Below are 22,812 nucleotides of genomic sequence, written 5' to 3'. Positions count from 1 at the left end.
TTGAGATAATTGATAGCCCTGTGCCTGACTTAGTATCCTAAGATGGATGGATGGTCCTTCCAGTGGCCATTTTTCACATTAGCTACTAATGAGTGTTATTGAGTCACTGGCTAATGATGAAGAAGTTTGGTGATTATAATTGGGGCTATGACTTACTGAGTATGAAGACTTGACTTAGGCTTATAATTTCTGTACAAGCAGAAAAGAGCACCCTGGTAGCCGGTATTTTCTGTACATAGGCAGAGGAGGACAAGGAGCCAAGCATAATCCAACCAAGGTATAATCTTATTTTTGTTAGCTCCTGCTGCATTTCATGTTTGTCAAAAATGACAGGAAAATGGAAAGTGCCACCAAACTTGGGAAGCGAAAGTCCACATCTCATCCTATTATTCACTATATAAAGCATTATTTATCACATTTATTCCCTCGTGTTAAATGGTTCTTTATAGTTAGGGAACCACAAGAAAGTCTTCGTAGGTAAAGGGGTAGCATTCAGAATCATGGACCACATGTGCTGGCCTTATGACTAACCATTTCCAGACAGGCAAAATCTGGCTCTATTTATTAATGTTTGGATGTGTATACCTGCCTGTGTTTTTGAACAATCTGGAAGAAAGGACAAAATAGTCTGACATGTAAATAAGAAAAACTGAATCCAGAAAAGAGCACAGATACATGAGGTTTCCTTCCTAACTAGAAAGTAGATTGTGGCAATCCTTACTTCATTTTCCTTATATGCCTTTCACAAATAGTGATTGCAAATGGATTGTTGGCTTTGGCATTTGCTTATTGTTATTTCTTTTGAATAACTTTTTCTGTAAAATAAAATGTGCCCGCTCCCACCATGTGTGTATGCACATTCATGCTTATTCTCTCATATTTTGAGATAAAATGAGTCAGAAAACTGTATTTTTTGCAGAGGAATTTGATAGCTCTAGTTGCTTCAGGGCTCCTGGCCTATAGGATTCCCTAAACTTCAACCTTTAATTCCTTGGTCTCTTTATAAACTTTTAATTTATTATTAAAATCTTTTCTCTTCGTATCTGTGATATGAATCCTACTGATTTTCCTTTCCTGTTATTTTATTTTTTATTTTTGCCAGTCCTGGAGCTTGAACTCAGGGCCTGAGCACTGTACTTGTTCCTCTCTGTGCTCAAGGCCAGCTCTCTATCACTTGAGCCACAGCACCACTTCTGGCTTTTTCCATTTATATGGTACTGAGGAATAGAACTCAGGGCTTCATGTATGCTATGCAAGCACTCTACCACTAAGCCACATTCCCAGCCCTCCTGTTACTTTTTAGTTACTTGAAGCAGCTCTCTTCTTCTATCCAGAATTTCTCAGTGCTGTAATTCCTAGACCCACTTCATTCTTCAGGCTTTCTAAGGAATCAAGCCGCATCCTTCCCTCAGGAGCCTCACATGTGTTCCTTTTGTTCCCTTCTACCGTTTCTTGCCTAGTTCTTCTCCTTTTTCTTCCTCTGCTCTTGTCCAGGTAGGGGACTGTTTGATTTGTGTCACACATATCCTGTAGATTTTTTTTTCACCTCTGCTTTTCATACTTAGGGTCATTTTGTTTTCTTGCTAGACAGTAGCCAGCTCTTCTTTTTATTGTTCAATCAGAGGTCCATGTTCATTCACAAAGCTTGCTATAATTACCCAAGATTTTTTAAAAATTCAGAGCAATATGCAAAACTTTTGAGATCAATTAATATGATTTTGTAAGTCATCCCTCTTGATGTTTATTGTCTGTTACTATTTTTGTATGTTATATTCCCTAGTAGACTGTAAATTCCTTAAAGGCAAGGGTCTTCCAACTTATTTGTGTTTCCTTCAGAACATAACAATAATGTCTTTTCTTCTTCTTTTTTTTTTTTTTGGTCAGTCGTGGGGCTTGAACTCTGGGCTTGGGCACTGTCCCTCAGCTCTTCAGCTCGAGGCGAGCACTCTACCACTTGAGCTATAGTGCCACTTCCGGTTTTCTAGTGGTTTATTTGAGATAAGAGTCTCACGGACTTTCCTGCCCGGGCTGGCTTTTAACCGTGATCCTCAGATCTCAACCTCCTGAGTAGCTAGGATTACAGGCGTGAGCCACCAGCTCCCCGCTCTTTTCTTCTTTTTAACACTGAGGTTTAAACTCAGGACCTCCTGCTCACTGTGCTTGCTTACTTAGTTGGTGCTCTACTACTTGAGACATACTTACAGCTCAGCTTTTTTGGTGGTTATTCTGGAGATGTGAGTCTAGCAAACTTTTCTATCCAGGCTTGTCTTGAACCATAATCCCCCAGATCTCAGTTCCCAAGTAGCTACAACTATAAGTATGAGCCATTAGCACTTGATTTCTGCAAAGTGTCTTTTCCATAGTTGTTACAGGACAAAAAAAAAGGCTAGGATAAATTAATGAAAATAATCATTAAATAAATCAAAGGGAAATATTTATATTATAGCATCTTAAGATTCTTTATTCACGTCTCAAAAGGAATGGAGAATGTGGAATCTCTGAGATTGCTGCTTTGGCTGCAGAGGTTTTTATTTGTGCCTAGATATATAATGCTGAATTTTAAATTTATTTTATTTTATTTTATTTTTGTTGGTCATGGGGCTTGAACTTAGGGCCTGTTGCGCTGCGCTGTCCTGGAGCTCTTCAGCTCAAGGTGAGCACTCTACCACTTGAGCCACAGCACCACTTCCAGTTTCTGATGGTTTATTGGAGATGAGAGTCTCATGGACTTTCCTGCCCCGGCTGGCTTTGAACCGCAATCCTCAGATCTCAGCCTCCTAAGTAGCTAGTATTATAGGCGTGAGCCACCTGTGCCCAGCTGAAAAAATGTTACACCAAACTCTCTGAGAAAGTAGGCTGCTGTATGTGATATGAGAAATATCAAACCTTTCTGGTACTTTGCCTTTCTGAGCAGGAAAGATCACTTCTTTTTTGCTTTGAGCTTCTTGCTGATGAGTTTTCTGCTCAGCCTGCTAATCAGGGTTGCATTATTTACCTTGTCTGAAAAGACCATCTGAACATGCTTTGTCTCCTTTGAATTATACTTGGATATTAAGCCACTGATGGAAGAGACATAGGTAAAGGCTTCTGAAATTGCAGAGAAATATTTTCTTAATTCTTGAAGTTTGTTAACTGAAATTTGTTATTATGATGGAGATCATAATCTGGTTGGTAGAAGAGATAAAATGGTTACTGAGGGATGTTTTTCCTTTGTGGCGTAATCACTATATTGGAAAATGGTTTGTTCAGTTCTATAATTCTTTCCTAATGCTATTAGATCCTTGGCACCAATTTCATATCTTTCATAAGCATTGAACAATGTTCAGATCACTCTGCTAAGTAGTTTGCTTTAGTATTATATTCATAATACATTTTTAATTATTAGAATGTTGAAATGAGGTCATGATTTTGGTAAACATGGCGGTTTTAGAATATCTTGACCATTTGGCATTAATCCCCTACCAGCCAGCTAGTGGGTGCTTTCAGAGGAGAAACTGTGAGCCTCAGGTTGTACCTGGTCACCTTGCTTTCATTTGTTCTTTGATAAAGATCTTAAGGGTCACTTGTGACTTCAGCAAATTAAGTTCCCTGATTACTTTACACTTTCTGTTTTTCCTGCAGTTTTCCCCCTATACATTGCTTGCTGGCAGTTTGCTAGCTGGTAGAGTGGGAGCAACACAGGAAATAATCAGGTCCAACTAAAGACATAAGATATATAGTAATGATTTTTCTTTCTAATGGATGCTATGTTAAGACCAAGGCTGTTCTTCTCTAATTTAATCTGGGATCAGTCAAAGCTAGGATGTCTGTGGCTCAGTACTTTGCACTGCCTGGCACAACCTAACAGTTATCCTGAGTAGAGTTGGGGAGGGACTAGAGAATTCATTTTCTTTGATTATATTAGGAAACATAGTTTTGAGTTGTCCAAACCAGCCCCTAGATTCTGGCAGGGAAGGGTGGTATAAAGCAACAATAAGATCAAAATAAAACAAAACAAAAAAAACGCTACAACCTAGTACTTATCATCTCAAAGGTAAAACTATAATTCCAAGTATTTTAGAAATTAAATTTTATTTCTTGAAAAATGCCAGTCAGTATTACCTGAATTCAAGTATAGACTTGTGAAGTCCGAGTTTTATATCTTATCACTCCTAAAAGAAATGTGGTGTTGTGCACACTGACCAGGAGTTCATTCTTGTTGTCACTTACCAAGAAGCAAACTTTGTCCAACAATTATCACTCACATTGAGGAAAATAAATGTATTATCTTATATTCTAGTAAGTCACCAGCTAATAAATCACATTGAACAATTTTTGGAGACAAATGAAACACCATATTTTATGAAGAGCATGGATTGCATCAAAGCTTTCCGAGAAGAAGCTATTCAGGTAACTGTCCTCTCCTGTATTATCTTTCCCCATCTGTCATGGGGAGAGGCAAACACCCCACAAATAAGCCAAGGCTTTCCAAGTTTTCATTCTAGGTGTACAGAGCACTATAATCCATGAGACATAGTAATACTACTGCCATCTTTGTCATTTCTGAGGATCAATGGGTGGTTAGGTGGGGTATCTTATTCCCAGAAATTAGCTTTTCAGAACTCTAAAGACTTGGCTTTAGCTTCCTACTTAAGAGAACCTGAGGAAATTTCCATGGTAACCTCTGATGGTTTTGTCACTATTGTGAAGGATGAGCTAAGTATGTATATATATATATATATATATATATATATATATATTGCAGTAGTTATCAAGAAGTTCTTTACAAAGACAGGATGAAGAATCTAGATGCTAGAAAAAAAAAAAACGCTGAAAAATAATTACTGTCTTCCTCTCCATCCTTATGTGTATTTGTGTGTATTTTCAATTTATTCATATTTTCAATTGCGAAATTTTAGAAAACACTTCTAAAAAAGTCTTCCAAATTATGTATAGGCCTATGTATTTATAGCTAGGCAAGAGCCAAGCAAATTTGAAATAGAAATTACAGTTTTATGTATTTATCCATTTATTTTGCCAGTCCTAGAGCTTGAATTCAGGGCCTGGGTGGTATCCCTGAGCTTCTTTTTTTGGCTTAAGGCTAGTGGTCTGCCCCTGGAGCTACAGCTCTACTTCCAGATTTTTTTTGGTAGTTTATTGGAGATAAGTCTTACAAACTTTCCTGTTTGGGCTGGCTTCGAACTGCAATCCTCAAATCTCAATATATTTTTAAAGTAGGCACAGTTGTTAGTATATATTCTTTTTTTTTTTTTGTCAGTCAAGGGGCTTGTACTCTGGGCTTGGGCTAGTATATATTCTTGTGTGGTTATTTGCTAAATAAATGAATTAACTAATGTTTGAATAATTTAAGGGCTTACAGAGAATTACAAGAAAATGAGAAATTTATTAAAATTAGAACAAAAGATTTAGAAGTAAATGACCCAAATAGTCTACAGATGAAAGACAAGATTAGACTAGACTAGACTAAGGATGACTCATTTGGATAGAGAAAGATTTAGCTAGAAAGGAAAGAAAATGACAGTAAAAAATGTATTGCTTTTTAAAGCACTGCCCCCAGGCTTGATGGAGCATCAGATAACATTCTGCTGGCTATTGCTGCTTAATGTCTGTGACATTAAGTGTCTAAAAAAGAGAAGTCTAGCCAGCATTGGTGGCTCACACCCCTAATCCTAGCTACTCGGGAAACTGAGATCTGAGATTCGCAGTTCAAAGGCAGTCTGAACAGGAAAGCCTGTAGGACTCTAATAAATAATTACCAAACAGCCTGAGCAAAAGAAGCTCAGGGACAGGGCCCAGGCCCTGGCGCACGCACGCACGCACGCACGCAAGCACGCACGCACGCACGCGCGATAAAAACAGGTCTAGGGCATAGCTCAGTAGTAGAGCACAGACCTAGCATGCACCTCAGTCCCCATCATTGCAAAACAATAAATGAGAAATGGAGGAAAAGCCTAAGAGACTAGATATACAACAATCAATGTAATCACCCCTCCTTTTGGGTGATAGTGGGGTCTGAACTCATGGCCTTCCACTTTCTAGGTAGGAATTCTACCACCTGAGCCACTCTTCCTTTTGTGTTCTTATTTTGAGTCTTGCCTTATGTCCAAGCTGGCCGGTACCATAATTCTCCTGTTGTGCTTCGCCATATAGCCATTGTGCTTCTCTTGTAGTTGGGATAAGAGTTACACTCCCTTATATCCGGCCATTGGTTGAGGTGGAGTTTTGCAAACTTTTGTCTGGCTGGCCTCAAGTAATTAGGATTATAGACTTGATTCACTGTGCCTGGACATGTAGACTTTTTTTTAAATTGAAAAATAATTTTGAAAAATAAGGAAGAAAGGACCTAGAAAGCATGTTAAGTGAGGGAAACCAAGCTCAGAGAGACAGTGTATGGTTTTCTCTCATATGCAGAAGGAAGCCAGGTCTAAAGTACACTGGAACATGATGAATTATATAGGACTCCAGGCATCACACACATTGAGACCAAATGAGGATGCTCTTAGGAGAGGAACACAAAGGCGCAATGCCTATGTGCCTCAGATCATATAAAATAATATTTATCAAAATGAACTCCAGGAAATGGAAAAGAGTTTCTTTTTCCTTTCCTTTTTGTCTTTGCTCTTTTATCTGTCTCTGAGGGGGTAAAAGAGGCACAGAAATGGAGGGCAAATAAATGCAGCAGTGATACTCACTGGACACTGTTGAAAATGAACTATACACTTACATGTGAGGACAAGAGGGAAAAACTGGGAGAGAGCAAAGGAAAGGGTGACATTGTCCAAAAAGAAATGGACTCTTTACCTGACTTATGTAATTGTAACTCCACTGTACATCATCTTTATAGTAACAACAAAATATATTTAATTAAAAAATGACAAAAAAGAAAATAAACACCAGCCAATTCTTTGGTCTTGTTAAGTAATTGATTTTTTTTGAATTACTGGGATATTTCTTTCTTTTTTTTCTTCTTTTTTTAAAAATTGATATTAGGTGGTTACATAAATTTCACATATTTCACAGTATTGTGGAATAGTGACACTTAAAGTCACAAACACATTTTAACCTTCACAAGTAATTGATAATTTTATGTGATATAGAATGGCACTTGAATATGTTTTCTTAAAAAAGGTGGAGGCATGGTTGAGTCAAGATTCATTGGATTGACAGTTACTGAAGCTGAGTGATCAGCACATTAGTACTCACTAAGTCATTCTCTCTAGTTTCATTAGAAATTATCTGTAAATAAATACTAAAGCAGAACTGTAGGCTTCCAAAAAATCCTGTGTGGCTATGAAAATCTCTGTGTCTTCCATGGATAAAAGGTTTCTGGTTCAAAATGAACAAAGCAGTCGGTGGGGGGGGAGGGGGGGAGGGGTGTATGATTGGGTGGGGGGGAGGGGGGAGGCTGGGAAGGGAGGTGAAGGGTAGACAAAGGAGGAGGCTGCAATGCTTGGTAAGAAACGTATGCATTATCCTGCCCATGTAATTGTAACCCCTCTGTACAGTATGTTCTCAAATAAAATAAAATAAAATTAAAAAAAAAATGAACAAAGCAAATTTTAATTGCCAGCTTCTATTTACCAAAGTGAAACCTTTAGTGTAGGGTTTTTTTTCTTTTAATATAAATAGGATGGCTTCAAAATTAATAGTTGTTTGTCAGTTTTGTATTTGCTCTGACTCGTTGCCTCCTCTGCCCCTATTCCCTCTCACAGTTTTCAGAAGAGCAGCGCTTCAACACTTTCCTGAAAGCCCTTCGAGAAAAAGTGGAAGTTAAAAAATTAAGTCATTTCTGGGAAATTGTGGTTCAGGGTAAGGTATTATTTGCTTTTTTTCCCCATCAAATTTTTATGCTATTTTTAAAAAATGTACACATAACTTCTAAATTTAAATTACATAGTATAATGTCTTTGATGGTACTAGATGGATTTCTACTTAAACTTCAGAAAGTGCTTAGGATTTACTGAACTCAAAATCTTGCTTAATGAGCACAAACACAGTAATAAATAAGAAATAAGCATCAGATATCCCATCTCATTATACTCTCAGCACTGTGCCCAGAATTCTAAAATTTCTTTTCTGTTTGTTGAGCTCAGCAGCTATGTGGGCAAATGTTTCCCCTTTCTCAGATTCTTGGCCATTTTGGCCATGCTGGGTCACACAAAACAGATGACTCACCTTCATTTTGTGTCCCTGCCACCTTTCATTACTGTGCTCCTGGGCTTTCCATGTCAAGGCTCAGCATCTTCATGCCCCAAAGCCACTCAATTGCCCTTCTTGACAGCAGCCAATGTAAATGGAGCTCAGTGTTACTTTCGATGTTTAGTTTCTTTCTTGACCTTTCCCATTAAAAAAAAAAAAAAAAAAAAAATTTAACCAAGGCTGGGTGCCAGTGGCATGATCACACCTGTAATCCTAGCTACTCAGGAGGCTGAGATCTGAGGATCACAGTTCAAAGCCAGCCCGGGCAGGAAAGTCTGTAAGACTCTTATCTTCAATAAACCACTAGAAAACTGGAAGTGGTGCTGTGGCTTAAGTGGTAAAGCGCTCGCCTTGAGCTGAAGAGCTGAGGGACAGCGCCCAGGCCCAGAGTTCAAGCCCCACGACCGACCCCCCCCCCAAAAAAAATATATATATGTGTATATATAAAACCCAGTTTTTTTTTTTCAGAACCCAAGTGTAGATCTTATTTATTAGAAATACATATTATGAAAACATGCTTAGAGATGGAATGAAACTTTTTTACTTTTGATCAGAAGCCAGAATTTGTTTCTAGCAGGCAGCATTTTATCACACAGGCAACCATTTCCCTGACAGTTAATTTTTCAGCCCTTTAACCTCTGCACTCGGGAGCAAAAGCAATTAGGATGGGTGGTAAATAGGGCTTGCTCTCTATGTCTCTGTTGCTGACCCCGTAGATGAAATAGGTTGATTCTGGTGATTACTGAATGCTATAGCATATTATTTGCTGAAAAGAAACTTACAGGATACGCATTTTCTAAGGGCTTATCTACCATTGAGAGAATACACATAATCTGTGCCGTTTCTAGGTTCAAATAGATCTTAATTCATGTGTTTTTCTGAAAGTGTATCCTTCATCAACCATTTGAGATAGAGAAATAGCTTAGGGGAAGAGAAAACTAGAGAATAGATATCTATCCTTGATTGACCCTCACAGAGTAAAAATCAAAGAACTGTGTTAAATACATATGGCAGTTGAAAATCATGAGGTCACCTGATCTAGTCCTCTGGCTATTCCATCAGTAGACATAAGTCAGAATGTTGCAGAATCCCACACTGGGTATAAAGTCCTTCAGTCATTTATTTATTGAGTATCACACATTTAGTACATGGAGAGGCATTTAAGGAGGAATAAGATAGCCCCTACCCTTCAGACAAGTATAGTCCATTAGGAGAGATAACATAGGTACACATAGTGATACAGGATGTAATAAAAGGCATTTCAAAGACATAAACAAAGTGACCTGAGAATTCTAAAGAGGAGGCTATTTCTGTTTGGAGCTGATCAAGGAAGAACTTCATGGAGCAGGTAGAACTTAAGATGTAGCTTTCTTGCTCATTATACTAGTAAAGACAGGAGAGAAAGTAATGTGAGATGACAGGATAGTATACATTAATTGCTATTACAGTTTTATATTTTCTCTAGAACAGCATTTATTGTTTACAAACATCTCCAGGGTAAAGATGGACAGAGGTATGATAGAAAGGCAATAGAAGTTGAATTGACTGAAATTTGTCCTATGAATTGCTTTCTAGATGGAATTACACTGATCTCCAAAGATGAAGCCTCTGGAAGCTCCATCACAGCTGAAGAAGCCAAACAGGTAAGGAGAGCTGTCTCCCTGCTTTGGCTGACTTACTGCAGTGGGCACTCTTTTCCTTGAGCCCTTGAAGAAGTTAAATTTTCAGACTAACTAAAAAAAATAAAAAAATAGAGTAACTAAATTAGGGAAACCCAACCAACAGGTGAATTATTCTACCTGCAACCTCCTCATATAATCTTCTTGGCTTCCCATTGACTCATGGTTAGGTTTCAAGAACTTAGCTTATAGTCCCGGTCTCTGTGGCTGTAAACTGCTGAGCCCAAGGTACACCAAGTTTAACTAGAGTCCAGAAAGGACTGTAATTTTCACCAAGGCCATTGCATGAGTCACCTGGGAGTTTTTTTTTCCTTCTTGTAAATACTGAGTAAAAACAAGGACTGGGTGATTACTTACAGCTCAGTATTAGAGTGCTTACCTAGCATGTACAAGCTCTAGATTTGACTCCCAGAACTGAACAATAACAACAACAAAAAAGCAGCACAGAATCAACCTACAGGTTCTGTTGTTCTGAAATGGGTCTTGGGGGACCCATTTGTTGGAGCCTTTTTTTTTTTTGGTTGGTAGTGGAGCCTAACTCTGGGCCTGGGCTCTATCTCTCAGCTCTTCAGCTCAAGGTTAGCACTCTACCACTTGAGCCACAGCACCATTTCTGGCTTTTTCTGCTCATGTGGTGCTGATGAATTAAACCCAGGGTCTCATGCATGCAAGGCAAGTACTCTACTACTGAGCCACCTTCCCAGCCCTGTTGGAGCCCTTTGAATGATTATAATTCACAGTAAGTAGAGAAATGCTAATATTCTAGCAAAATGGAAACTAGATGTTTTCAATCAAAGAGACCCCATGAGGTTTTTGATTGGCACAGTTGTTAGGCCCAGGCCTTCCTGTTTGGAGTATGAGTATTGAATCTGATTCAGCTGTGAGTCAAATACATGTGCTGTTTAGTTAGTAGTCCTTCATTGTATCATTGTATCTCAAGGTTGTGATGAAATTGAACTGAATAGCTTGAAAGCTATAGATCATAACATTGTGTTTGCTTTAGGTCACTTTAGCTAAGGAATCAAACCCAGGGTCTCATGCATACAAGGCAAGCCCTCTACCACTGAGCCACCTTCCTGGCCTTTTTTTTTTTTTTTTTTTTAAAGAACAGACATGGCTTACTTTCAGGGAGTAAGATCCTGGAATCTTGTAAACATTGACTAAGGTGATTGTGTTAGAGGGTTCCATACTGTCTGCCATCTTCTACAACTCTATATTGTGTACCATGGGCTTAAGAATGTCACTTCAGTGTTCGCTTCGGCAACACATATACTAAAAGTGGAACGATACAGAGAAGATTAGCATGGCCCCTGCGCAAGGATGACATGCAAATTCGTGAAGCGTTCCATATTTTTAAAAATATATGTACACTTAATATATGTTATAAAGCATATCAATTATATTGCATTTTACTAAAATAATGCCCAAGGAAATACATTTTCATGTATACATGAGAGAAAAATATTACAGAATAAATTTAATATAGGTGTGGGATATATATTACATTTATTCCTGCAAGGTGAAGCATGGTCAAAGCCACAAGTTTGATCTTTAAGTGGTCAGTCAGTTTTCTTTGACCCAAGGGAGTAAATAAAAAAAATAAAAAAAAAAAAGAATGTCACTTCACTGTTTGGTTTTATTTCTGTTTGTTACTTTATGCAGTGTTGTGATAGTATTTCCCTCTTGAACCAGAGGGTATATTAGTTTTCCAGAGAAATAGAGCCAATAGAATACATAGATGCATGGTGGAGGGGGGGGAGGGAGGGAAGGGAGAGAGAGAAAGAGGGAGAAAAAACTTGACTGTTTGACTGACTTGTACAGTTGTCAGGGCTGGCAAGTCTAAAATTTGTAGAGCAGGCCAATATGCCTGAAGTTTTGACAGGATTTCTATGTTTTTACAGAATTCTTGAGGTAGAATTCTTTTTTTTGTAAATCTGTTGGTTTTGTTTGTTTGTTTCTTTCTTTCTCTTAAGGCCTTTATTAAATAGGGCTTATTAACATTATCAAGGATAATCTTAAAGTCAACTATTATAAATACTCATTTCATGTATAAACTTTTATAGTAACATTTATAATGGGCTGGGTGGAAAAGCTGGGCACTATAGCCTAGCCAAGTTGACACAGGTTAAACCTTATCAGTTATCATTTTCTAGGAAAATAAGTTGACATATATTTAATTTGTCATTATTGCATCATGAAAATCTGTCATCCAAGTGAGAGTTGTATATATATTATAATTTTTGTAAAGTGCTGATCTACCAAAGGTAATGTTTCCTCCACACAATTCATTTTAACCAAAAAGAGTCATAGTTCAGTGAACCCAGAATGTTATAGAAGAAAAAAATCTAAACAAAGATAATGCACTTAAAAATGGTACCATGCATGTTCTATATCGCAAATGTGAATATTTTGAATTGAAGTGCACCTATAGAACCTAAGCATTGGAAATTTTAATTTTTTTTTTTTTTTTCTTTTGGGTCCGGTCATGGGGCCTGAACTCTGGGCCTGGGCGCTGTCCATCAGCTCTTCAGCTCAAGGCTAGCGCTCTACCACTTGAGCCACAGTGCCACTTCCAGCTTTTTTTCTTTTTGCTTATGTGGTGCTGAGGAATCGAACCCAGGGCCTCATGCATGCAAGGCAAGCGCTCTACCACTGAGCCACCTTCCAGCCCTGGAAATTTTAATGTTTGAACCATTAAGCTATAGAGGGAAATTTCAGCTAATTGGTAGGAATGAAATGATGTACTTAGATGATTTAATATTAGCAGAGCTGACTTGAGTTTTAGTGTAACCCAGCTCTGGGAATGTTAACCATCTTGAGTAATCAGTGAGAAACAAATGAAGTCTCCTCTCTCCTCTAGCCGCCTGGATCTGACGCCGGCTCCTCCCAGTTGGGGCATGGTCAGTTTGCTTCTAGCAAAACTCCAGTGTCATAGTCACTAAGAAGTTAGGAAGTACAGTGGAAACATATGGCACCCCATCTCTGTGTGGCCCTTTGATATATATTATCTCATAACCTCTGAAAAAAGTGTATTGCTTTTTAACTCTGCAGATTGTTTTTCTACATTTACTTAGTGCTTCTCCCAATTTAGTATTTGTATCAAATAGTTTTCATTTTTAAAGAACATTCACATTACATGGTATTCACATACATCATATATGTTATATCTGAATATTGGTAGGAATTTCCAGTTGCCGTTAGTAGCAGTTACCAAGTTGAATGTGTCTAACTCTAGAACCATAGAGCCTGGCACCAGCTCGGTGATTTTTTTTCAGTGGCTTGCTAAGAAATGATAAGGACAGAATATAATCCCTGTTATCACTGGGAAGCCAAACTCCAGAAGGATTTAGTGGGTTGCACAGTGCACACTCAGAGGCAGCAAGAGGATTAACATGTGGTCCCTGTGTACTGTTCTAGATTCTCATTCCTGAATAGATCAGATTGTACAAGTGGAACCTTAGACTAACAGTCTCTGGAATGCAATAGTCCCTGCTGCTTCATCTCTATGATCAGTTGGTCTGCTCACTGCCAGGTGGAGCTTGGAGTAACCTAAATACTATAAAGTAGGAGCTGAATTCTGTTTCACCTTCAATATGCACTCTGTCAGGTCTGCTTTAATATTAAGTGAAACCTTTGTTTTTGTTTTTTTGCTTTTAGAATAAAACTTGATTTTTTTGTATTAAAAAATGTTTTAAAACAGCATCTGCTGGTGTTTGGAGAGAAGTGTAAAAGGGAGAATGTACATACAGATGATGAGGAGACCTATAAATTAAGATTCTGGCTCAAGGTTTTATTTCTGTTGTTGATTTGTTGGTGGTACTAGGGCTTAAACTCAGGGCCTTGCCATTAATAGGCTGGTACTCTACCACTTCAGCCACATCCCCAGCCCTTTTTTTGTTTGAGATAGGGTCTCATGTTTTTGCCTAAGACTGACCTTACACTGCAATTCTTCTACCAATATCCTCCCAATACCTGGGATAACAGGCACATGTGAGCATACTCAGCTTTTTGTTGTTGTTGTTGAATGGACAGCCTGGGCTGTCCTTGAGCTGCGATCCACCTTATCTTTGCCTCCTTAATGACTGAGATTGCAGGCTTAAGCAACAATACTCCTAGCTTTCTCTGATTTTCATAAGGGAGACATAGTTCAGTTATTTCACTTAGCTGGTTAAGGAAGTACAGCTACTTTTGACCAGACATGGAAATATTCATTTACATTGCTTTCAGATGTTAGGTTTGGTTAGATCCCATATAATCTTTTAAGAAAACTTCTATATGCCCAGTGCTTATGGCTCACTTCTATAATCCTGGCTACTCAAGAGACTGAGATCTGAGGATCATGGTTCAAAGCCTGTTCCAGCAGAAAGTCTGTGAGACTCTTATTTTCAATTAGCTACCCCCCCCCCAAAAAAAAAGCCAGAAGTAGAGCTGTGGTTCAAGTGGTAGAGTGATAGTTTTTAGCAAAAAAAAAAAAAACAGTTTCAAGGATAATGTACATGACCTGAGTTCAAGCCCTAAGACTGGCCCCCAGCAAAGAAAAGTTGTTTATAATCAGAAAGATAGAGCAATCCTCATAGTCCATCTAAATTCTCTTTATGTGTTTAGCATGAGTTATTTAAAGTAAGAAAACTTGAATTCTTGCTATTAAATGTTGACTTTTTTGTTGTTATTGTTGGTTGTGGGACTTGAACTCAGAGCCTAGGCATTTTCCTTGAGCTCTTTTTGCTGAAGGCTAGCCCTCTACCACTTTGAGCCATAGCACCACTTCCATACATTTATGAGGAAATAATTATCCCAAGATGATCATTTTATATTCAATGAAATTATTACTTTACCTTCATGACAGTAAGGAAAACCATTTCCTTCTTATATATTTGTGTGGATTTTATGGTTCTTTGAGAAATACAGGTAAGTCAGCCCTGTGGTAGATGTGGAAAATTCATTTGTAAATTAAATGGACACTTAAACATTTTTTATTATAATAAACATGATGTATAGATAACTCAGGTAATGAGCACATTTCAATGGACACTTTTCAAAAATATATATAATTTTATGTATTAAGGTGTTGTATAAAGGGATTACTCTATACTTCAAGTAATAAGTACATTTCTTTTTTGGACAGTGTCACCATTCTCTTCACTTTTCCCCAGTTTCTTCCTCTCTTCCCTGCCCACAAGTTGCATAGTTCATTTTCCAAATACTGGTACTTGTTTTTTGGGGGGAGGGTTGGTTATGAGGCTTGAACTCTGGGCCTGGGTACTGTCCCTCAACACTTCAGCAAGGCTAGAGCTCTACCACTTGAGCCACAGCACCACTTCTGGCTTTCTGGTGGTTAATTAAAGATAAGAGTCTCACAGACTTTCCTGCCTGGGCTGGCTTTGAACCATGATCCTCAGATCTCAGCCTCCTGAGTAGCTAGGATTACAGGGGGGAGCCACCAGCACCTGGCTAGTGGACACTTTTTTGGTTAAATTTCTTGATACCTCTCATTGTACTTTGAAATTTACACATATATATTACCCTTCCCTGATAACTTTTATTATAATTGTAACCTGTCATCTTTTTTTCTTCACTTTTTCTGTTTGTAGTAGTTAGACTTACAATTGGCATTTAATGTTGGATACGTCTTTATTTGGCCCTGTGTGCCTTCATCCATCTTCATTCTCACTTCCTAGTTCTGTGGTAGGTAGGAAAATAAACATGGTGTGACTCACAGCACATCAGCTGTCTCGGAATCCAGTTCTAGGAGAGGATTTATCACAATGGCTGTTCATAGGAGTCCAAGCAGCTGTGCTGTGTTTAATATATAATCATTGTTTAATATATAATCATTGGAGACAAGCTTTAGATTGGTTGTAAAGGTTTTGAGCTTTTGTTTTCCTTGTTAACTGCCTGATCTTCCTTTATTGTTGACTTTCATTGATTTTCCACCTTCAGACCATAAATGTTCAAAACTTAATGGCCAGGTTATTTCATCAATATGGTCTAAGAGATAAAGTAGGTTCGCTCAGTGTCTCACAGCAAGTTTGTCACTAGCAGAAGTGAGAGCCAACTACTCCCACCACTTTTCCACCACACAGAGGTGCCACTATTCCTTGTCTCCTTCAGCTATTCCTACCTGAAGAAGAAATATTCACGTGCCCTCTTTTAAGAATACTCTCAGTGAGTGTATAACTGTATGTGAGTATGTAAAGCTTTATGAAGAATTCTAAGACAAAGTTAAAGAATCATTTGTCCCTGGATGTGGAGATACACAACTTTAATCCCAGCTCTTGGGAAACTGAGTCAAGAGGATCATGAGTTCAAGGTTGGCCTGGAATACATAGCAAGCCTTGTCTTAAAAGAAATAAAGGAGAAAAGAGCTGGCATACCTGCAATCCTAGCTACTCAGGAGGCTGAGATCTGAGGATCACAGTTCAAAGCTAGCCCCGGCAGGAAAGCAGGAAAGTCTGTGAGACTCTTATCTCCAATTAACCACCAGAAAACTGGAAGGGGCACTGTGGCTCAAGTGGTAGAGTGCTGAAGAGATCAGGGACAGCACCCAGGCCCAGAGTTCAAGCCCCACAACTGGCATAAAAAGAAGAAAAAAAGATTTCTCTATCTGTTGGACTCTTTAGACTATATAATATTTTACTTAGCTCTTTTCTGTTTTAAATCTCTGGTGTACAGTTTTTCCATATGTCACTATAATAAAACCAATGACATCCTAATGCACCTAATACTGATTCAGAGTTTGATACACTTAATTTAAAAACAAAAACATTTTTCTATGCTTGTATCAGGTTTGAACTCAGGACCTGAGTGCTGACTCTTAACTTTTGTTTTTTAAGATTCATAGTTTTTAATTATTTTTTTCAATATAAGAACTTTATGTAAAGCAAAATCAGGCCCAATTGAGGAGAAAAAGAAACAACACAATCATTAAAAGACCTTAACATTCATCTCTGAGAAATAGAAACAAGTCACCAAAAGAAAGCAAACGAACATGGATCACTTTATTTGAGTAAGATTATCCATCAGTTGACTTAATTTGCATTTACAGAGCATGATGCTAAAAAACTTCATAGCTTTTTTTTTCTCTCTCAACTTTTTTACCTAAGACTAGTGTCTACTCCTTGAGCCACAGGTTCACTTCTCACTTTTTGTGGATTAATTAGAGTCTTTCAGATTTATCTGTTTAGGCTGGCTTTGAACCTCAATCCTCAGATCTCATCCTCCTGGTAGCTAGGAGTATAAACTTGAGCCTGTTAAAAAAAATAAGTGGATTCTATGTGTAGTAAATACACTCATCACATGATACAATTTGATGAATTCTTATGCTTTCATACAACTGAGTGCCACTACTTAAAAGCTCCCTGATACCTTCCAGTCAGAACCTTCTTGTATGCCAAGTGATTTCTGTCACATGAGAGTAGTTTTGCTTATTCTTGACCTTTTAATAATGCTTTCTGTGATTCATCCACATTATTGTTCTCCCCCTACCCCCCTACTCCCCCATTGGTACTTGGTTTTGAACTCAGGGTCAAAATTGTTAGGCAACTGCACTACTTGATTCATGACCCATAGCCCCTTTTTGCTTTAGTAATTTTATTTTTTGGCAGCCTGGGACCAGTTTCCAACTATGCTCTTTCTACCTGTGCATCTGGCATAGCTAGAATGACAGGCATGAACCGCCACACCTGGACTGTTGATTAAGATAGGGTCTTACTAATTTTTTGCCCAGGCTTGCCTTAAATCACAATTCTCCCATGCTTAAAACTTAGTGGTCTACCACATTCAGCCATTCATTCTTATGTATAGCTATATAGTATTCCTTTAAGGCCATACCACAGTTCATTCATACATTCTCCTGATGATGGGAATTTGATTATTTTTAAACTTTGGCAGTTATGAATAAATACACAGTAGATATTCTTATATGAATCACTTGATGAATGTATTGGTATACCCTTAATAATTAGAACATAGAATTATACTATCAAATCATTTTGCATGCTTTATTTCATCTCATAGTCATGAAACCCCATGAGATAGGAGATATCTTTCCATGAGATATAGTATTTCCATTTCATTTTTGAGAAAAATTATAAAATTGTCAGATGGCTTCCTAGGGTTCCTGAGAAACCAAGGCCTAAGGTTATGAATGTACTGTTTGCAGCATGCTATGTGATTTGTTGTGCTATGTGATTTCTCTCTTGCCTTTATTGAATGAAATAGATAACATTAATGAATGCATAGATATCATTAATGAAGCCCAATTTATGTCTTTTTAGGCACTCTTTTATTTGTATTGAATTTCATTTTGTTTGCAGTGTTTTGGTTTTGGTTTTGGTTTTTTGTTGGTCACAGGGCTTGAACTCTAGGCATGGGCACTGTCCCTCAGGTCTTCAGCTCAAGGCTAGCACTCTACCACTTGAGCCACAGCACCACTTCCTTTTTGCAGTGTTAAGGGTTCAACCTAGTGTTTATTCAGGTGCTCTATTACTGAACAGTGCCACCAACCTAATGCTTTCCTTAGCATATTTAGTTGTACAGGGATTTCTTTGTGGTTTTTCCATACTTGCCTAGAGTGTAGTTAAATGTGTGTGTGTGTATGTGTGTGTGTTCTCATGTGCTTTGGCTCTAGTTATGGCTCACAGATTTTTATGCCCAGGCTGGCTTTGAACTGCAATTTCAGATCTTAGCCTCCTGTATATATAGCTAGGATTGCAGTTGTGAGCCACTGGTGCCCAGCCTGATGCTATTTGTATATTTGGAATCACCTGACATTGCTGAAATCAGCTCTTTGGAAGCCAGGTGCTTGTAAGTTGAGCATGTAAGGGTCTAAGCAAAAAGTCATGTGTTAGCTTTTAGCTTTAATGGAGAGGTATGGAGGTATGGGTGACAGTTCCAATATAGAGGTTACTGATTCCATTTCTCAGCATATGGCCAGGATTGTATTTCCTTGTATTTAAAAAGTAGTAGTTTGTTCATTTCACAGAAATCACCAGGTAAAGAGGCTCTTTGTGGTAACCTCAAGTAAATGCTGGTGGTTTGAAGAAGGGGACATGTATTACACAAGTGTCTGTTCTATTTACTCTCTACTTTTTCAGCATATTACAGAAGGAAGAACAGGACAAAAGAAGAGAGTTGATGGGCTGGGAAGGTGGCTCAGTGGTAGAGTGCTTGCCTTGCATGCATGAGGCCCTGGGTTCGATTCCTCAGCACCACATAAGCAGAAAAAGCCAGAAGTGGTGCTGTGGCTCAAGTGGTAGAGTGCTAGCCTTGAGCTGAAGAGCTGAGGGACAGTGCTCAGGCACTACAATCAACCAAAAAAAAAAAAAAAAAAGACATGATGAAAATTGATGCCTACCCCTTTTTGCTGCACTCAGAGAATTTTTCTTTTATTGAGAAAGCAGGCCAATTCTTGAATTTTCCACTTGGCCTCTAGCTTTCCTGTCAGTGCACAGTGTGGAAATGACTTGCAGTTAGAAACTCTGATGAGAAGGAGCAACATGTGAAGAAATCAGCTTTGCCTGGGGCTTTGGGAAGGATAATGGATGGCAGCCTAGCTTTTAGCCATAATATGCTTATGCAGAAACTTGAAGCAGATCTGTCAGGAAATCAGCTGCAAATGCTTAATCCTTGATGGAAAAGAAGGTTTCTTTTGCTACTGTTCCTCTCTTCCTAGGAATTTGGCCTCGTCTCAAAGATGTGCTGTCTGTGTTTAATTGTACATACCATGGTCCTACTGCGCAGATGGTCCTATCTTATATGAATTGCACTATGAAAGCGCATTGCAGGTGGAGGGGTATGAGAATTGGAGCTTTTAGAGAATGGGTGCCAAAAACCACTAGTTTTCTAGCTTTATCAATAAGCTATTATCATGTTTCTGCTTACTGAGGTAACAAATGTAGTAGACTGTTGCATCCTTGAACATGTGGAGTTTATCATTTGCTTGAGAGTTACTGGCCATTTGTTGCCTCACAGAAGTTGATGGCAAGACACACTTTTGCCTTCATTTTCAACATGACTGGTTAAGTCTTACCCTGTAGCTGTCTATTTCTGATATACAGAAAATACTGCAACGCTTAATCATAACAAATAGATATCTAGAGTAAACACTGTTTATCCAACTCTTAGCCACAAACCATGTGCAAATAGATGCATGAATTTTTTGCTCATGTATTTGTATTTGATTCTCACATAGCTTTATTGATTATCACCCAGAATCAACACATGGAATTAACGATACAGAAGCTACTTTAGGGTCTTGTTATAGACTGCCCCCCTGCTGCTAGGATTTTCTGTCTATTGTAGCATTGATTCCCAATACTGCGCATGGTCCATTTTAGTGTCAGCAAAGCATGATGGAAAGATCTATAAGTATCCTTAAAAGATAAGGCCACAGTACTGATGGAACCAGTGCCCAGTTTGCAGAAACGGCCGTTGCTGTGACTTGTATGTGTTTTTGTGTGCATGAGAAATGACAGGATAGGAACAGCTTGCTTCCCGCCACTTGTTGCATGCAGCCTAATATTTAATGGGTTATGATTTGTTAGCGATGTACTATGTATAGGGAAAGCAGTTCTTGACTGATTTTCATGCTTTCCTGTTTTGGGTTGAGGCAAGAGAGCAGAGGTGAACTAGAAGGCTCACTTGCCACATAGCATTCCACTGCTACCTGAGGATGCTAATACAGAGAGGCCTGCCCTATCTTTTTCCACCCATGTTAGGGCAGTCACTCCTACAGACTTGTCTACCACCTGAAGTACAGATACTACTAGAAGATCCCTTTTTCCTCTTAGGATAGATAGGCATCGGTAGAACCTAGCTCTTAGATATAGTTGCCACATGCTTTGAAGTTTGAAAAGATTCCCACCATTGTATCTTTAGGGACAGGACAGAAAAACTCCCACCATAATGTTAGGGTAGAGTAGAAAGAACGGGGTAGAAGAGTAGGGTAGAAAGAGTGTTCAGATGACTTAGAGGGGCATCCACTGCTTTTTAAAAGCCCACATGTCATTTGTAGGCCCTCACAGACTTGGCTTCAGGGCATTTTTCTTTTCTCTGTATTTTAGAAGCTTTAGGTTTAGAGCACTGGAGAAAAGTTCTCATCTGCCTGTTTTCAAGCAATTTCTAACATAAATGGAAGGCTTTCTGTGAAATGGATAGACAACTCCCAAGCAGATGCATTTTTGTGTTTCGCATTGCTCACAAGAAGTTTTTACCCCTTTTTGTGCTCAGTGGGGTTCAGGAGTAGATGATTTTAATCCTACTTTATTCTTATGCTCCTTTCAAAAGCGACAAAGATACACTGGTTTGAGGATCATGATTATTTCCTGAATGATGAAATACCAGGTGTGCTTTGCTCTGATGTTGTGCCCTTTGAAGACACAATCTAGACAAGCTGACATTTCCTCTCTCTTCATAAGAACATTCTCTGGTGACTAGTTAGTGTGATGTTGAACCTCAAAATTGGCCTTCTTGTACAGAGCAAAGGAAAATGTGCCAAAATGATGTTTCTTTGGGGCCATTTGTAGTGAGACTTGACTCGAGTCTTCCTAGGTTTGTCTGTGGCAATGTTAGTGGACTGGTTCCTCCATCAAAGAATCAATTGAGGACCATCTCCAACTTTCTGTTCACAGTTTCTGGCCCCCAAAGAAAAGCCAAATGAAGATGTGGCAGCTGCATTTGAAGAAGGTGGTGATGTGGATGATTTAGTAAGTACTTTTAATATGGACCTGATACTTAAAGATCACAATTACCTGATCTGTGAATATAGTCCAAAAGCTGCTTATCATAGGCTTTTTATTATGTAATTATTTCTAGCACACTAGAAACAACCTACGCTATTATTTATTACCTTTACACTTTAATCAGATAGGCAATTTCATCATGGAAATTCCTGTGGTCTGTGGTTTCAATTATATTGTTCATTCAGATAATCCTCTCCTTTGAAAAGCTAAAAAGAGCTGGGGAGGCTATTTCCTAAGTAACAAAATGTTATAATTTACTGAAATTGTTCTTAGCTAGGAATAAGCAATACAACATACAATTTGTGTGGGTTGACAAATACAAACAGCCTTTAAAAAGCCTACTTCTTAAATGTTCTCAATTAACTTAATATAAACAAAGCAGACTGATAGGCACTAGAAGGTGTCTGGACCTCATCCTGCCTGGTGGGTGCCTGGCAAGCTGTGTAAATGGCGACTTTTGAGCCCATCTCTCATGTTTGGCAACTTGATACCTTTTAGCCCCCCATGGTGACTATCCAGTAGAAACTACATACTGTGCAATCAGCATTTTGCAAAGAAGTCCTTAGCACTGAAGTGAGCAAGTATTTAACATCTAAATAGTGGACACCAACGTAATTTTCATTAAGCCCTCTCACACAAGCAGCACTGTTCTGAATTTGGCCTGGTTCCTTTCTAAATACGCTGTTCTTGTTTGCAGCTGGACATGATATAGGCCATGGGCTTGTGGAAACCCAGGGCTGCCATCTCTTTGGTCCTGGGAGCTCTACTAGAACAACCTGGAAGAGGCCACTCAAAGGGACCAGAAGCTCTGAAGATCATGTTAGCAGGTTACTCTGAACTGAATCAGAGTCTGGCTCTGTGGAGTGAACACATACACATATATTATAAGGGATAATTTAGACCCCATACATGTTTATAAAGTTAGTCATTATTTTCTGACTGGCACATTATTTCTTTTGTGGTGTTATTTTTCTCAGTATGTGACACACATATTTTGAAGTTTCTGAAATAGCTTCCGTCTGGAGTGGTATACTGGTAAAGACTAGTATATTTGCGAGGTCCCTGGTATCTCATGTGGCACCAGGGCATGGCCACTGGTGATTCTCCACCTTCTAGGAGCCACTTGTCTGATGTTCCAGCTGCAACTACAACTCGTGCTGACTGAGGTAGCATTTGTTTCTTATGACCAATAC

The 22,812-nt window shown here is 38.6% G+C and overlaps 1 protein-coding gene and 1 non-coding gene across 5 annotated transcripts in view; both read left to right on the top strand.

The window, feature by feature from the left end:
- Xrcc5 (X-ray repair cross complementing 5) overlaps nucleotides 1-22,569 on the top strand; it is a 93,726-nt gene extending 71,157 nt beyond the window's left edge. For all 4 annotated transcript variants that reach the window (XM_042679205.1, XM_042679201.1, XM_042679202.1 and 1 more), the window contains 5 exons: nucleotides 4,280-4,389; nucleotides 7,713-7,809; nucleotides 9,775-9,842; nucleotides 21,509-21,583; nucleotides 22,317-22,569. In XM_042679205.1, coding sequence (XP_042535139.1) covers nucleotides 4,280-4,389; nucleotides 7,713-7,809; nucleotides 9,775-9,842; nucleotides 21,509-21,583; nucleotides 22,317-22,331 — 365 coding nt within the window. In that variant the 3' untranslated portion in view covers nucleotides 22,332-22,569. The remainder of the gene's footprint in view (nucleotides 1-4,279; nucleotides 4,390-7,712; nucleotides 7,810-9,774; nucleotides 9,843-21,508; nucleotides 21,584-22,316) is intronic.
- LOC122107608 lies at nucleotides 11,127-11,233 on the top strand. The gene has a single exon (XR_006147391.1). It is a non-coding gene; the product is annotated as a U6 spliceosomal RNA (small nuclear RNA).
- Nucleotides 22,570-22,812: the final 243 nt, after the last annotated feature.

Source organism: Dipodomys spectabilis, unplaced genomic scaffold (assembly GCF_019054845.1).
Source record: "Dipodomys spectabilis isolate Male_0828 unplaced genomic scaffold, ASM1905484v1 ptg000051l, whole genome shotgun sequence".
NCBI classification, from domain to species: Eukaryota; Metazoa; Chordata; class Mammalia; order Rodentia; family Heteromyidae; genus Dipodomys; species Dipodomys spectabilis.
The sequence above is the reverse complement of the archived record's forward strand: the minus strand, read 5'-3'. Positions and strand labels throughout refer to the sequence as shown.